This window comes from Triticum dicoccoides, unplaced genomic scaffold (assembly GCF_002162155.2).
Source record: "Triticum dicoccoides isolate Atlit2015 ecotype Zavitan unplaced genomic scaffold, WEW_v2.0 scaffold27408, whole genome shotgun sequence".
NCBI lineage: Eukaryota > Viridiplantae > Streptophyta > Magnoliopsida > Poales > Poaceae > Triticum > Triticum dicoccoides.
In genome coordinates this window covers 1-1,933 of record NW_021259429.1, presented here as the reverse complement: position 1 = coordinate 1,933, position 1,933 = coordinate 1, and the positions used below count along the sequence as shown (strand labels likewise).

Genomic DNA, 1,933 nt, shown 5'->3' with positions numbered 1-1,933 from the left:
TCTCTCTTTTATCTTAGTCACGACTCAAGAACTCGAGCTAGCTAGCTAGCTACCTTGAAACAATGGCGGCTGCTGGTGATGAGAAGCTGTACCTTCTGGTGGCGTGTTCTTTGCTGCTGCTCGCCGTGGGGTGCCAGGCTAGCCCTCTGCAGATTGGGTTCTACCACGACAGGTGCCCCCAGGCGGAGGCCATCGTCAAGGGCGTCATGATGGACGCCATCTCCCAGAACCCCGGCAATGGCGCTGCCATGATCCGCATGCTCTTCCACGACTGCTTCGTCGAGGTACACACTAGCCACTCACCGGAAGAAATAAATTGCATTGCAAACATGTATGTTTACTTTTATAATTGATTAATTTTGTTGTCTCGTCGGTGACCACCTTAGGGCTGTGACGCTTCGGTCCTCCTGGACCCGACCCCGTTCAGCCCAACGCCTGAGAAGCTCAGCGCGCCCAACAATCCCTCCCTGCGCGGCTTCGAGCTGATCGACGCCATCAAGGACGCCCTCGAGGCGGCCTGCCCGGGCGTCGTCTCCTGCGCCGACATCATCGCTTTCTCGGCCCGCGACGCGTCCTGCATCCTCAGCGCCGGCAAGGTGGACTTCGAGGTGCCGTCCGGCCGCCGCGACGGCACCTTCTCCAACGCCTCCGAGCCGGTCAAGTTCCTCGTCCCACCCACGTCCAACCTCAGCGACCTCGTGGACAGCTTCGTCGTCAAGGGCCTCGACGCGGAGGACCTGGTCATCCTCTCCGGTGCACACACCATCGGGCGCTCCCACTGCTCCGCCTTCATCCCTGACCGCCTCAACGTCTCCTCCGACATCGACGGCGGCCTCGCCGCATTCCTGCGTGGCCAGTGCCCCGCCGACGCCACCCCGGGCGGCAACGACTACACGGTGATGCAGGACGTAGTGACCCCAAACGATCTGGACAGGCAGTACTACAAGAACGTGTTGTCCCACACGGTGCTCTTCACCTCCGACGCAGCGCTCCTGACATCGGAGGAGACGGCGAAGATGGTGGTGGACAACGCCAACATCCCCGGATGGTGGGAGGACAGGTTTGAGAAAGCCATGGTGAAGATGGCCGGCATCGAGGTCAAGACCGGCGACGAGGGACAGATCAGGAAGAATTGCCGGGCCATCAACTACTACTAAGTGCACGAATGTTCGTCTACGTGCATGCATGGCGATTCTTTCACTGCGCGTTATGCAAACACTGTTGTCTTTTCTTTTGTTATTCCTTTGTTCGATTCTCGCCAACATCAAGTAAGTGCGCTGTCAGCCAATGTTCTTTGTATTTGGGATAATAAAGTGATGCATGCAACATGCATGTTTTGAACAGAGACCTTGGATGCTTTGAACATGAAATGATTGACATGTGAACCCCTGCCACGATTTCATGAATCAACTAGACAAATCCCCGCGCTTTGCTGCCGAAATTTAAGTATGAAATATAAACAAAATAATAATTTTTTTATTAATAATCATGAATAGTTCCCCATTAAATAATATTTAAGAGTATGCACAAACAAAGAGCACAGAGATATAATTTCATAGTTTATAGCATGTCCTATTATGAGCACATAAGCTTTATATACTCATATAAGCTTTATATAATTTCATATAGTTTCTTCATGTAGGCATGAGTTAGTGCCTTCTAGTATGCAACGTCAAATTGAGTATTAACATTTAAAATAACCATAAAATAGCATACCATCAAATTTAACAAATGGGAAAGAATACTCCAGAAAGCATAACTTTAAATTGCTTTGGGTTGGATTTTTCTATAATAGAGGATACATAAACCTTGGGAAAATGTGACCGAGTCTTACAACCAAAATAGTGCAAATGACTTGGTTTTCTATCTTATAATCTACAAAAACTGATTTGGACCCAAAAAAAGTAATCTAATCGCACAAATTGATTTTTTT

General features: G+C 49.6%; 1 protein-coding gene across 1 annotated transcript; it reads left to right on the top strand.

Moving 5' to 3' along the window:
• Positions 1-6: 6 nt before the first annotated feature.
• LOC119345735 (peroxidase 2-like) lies at positions 7-1,341 on the top strand. Its single transcript, XM_037615654.1, has 2 exons — positions 7-284; positions 387-1,341. Exons 1-2 carry the CDS (start codon positions 63-65, stop codon positions 1,155-1,157), a joined length of 993 nt encoding a protein of 330 aa, XP_037471551.1. The 5' UTR covers positions 7-62; the 3' UTR covers positions 1,158-1,341.
• The last annotated feature ends 592 nt before the right edge of the window (positions 1,342-1,933 follow it).

Excerpts from the sequence above, each read along its gene's own strand:
- LOC119345735 (XM_037615654.1), top strand. The coding sequence starts at position 63 with ATGGCGGCTGCTGGTGATGAGAAGCTGTACCTTCTGGTGGCGTGTTCT. Across the intron at positions 285-386 it reads TCCACGACTGCTTCGTCGAG|GGCTGTGACGCTTCGGTCCT; the intron begins GTACACACTAGC and ends TGACCACCTTAG.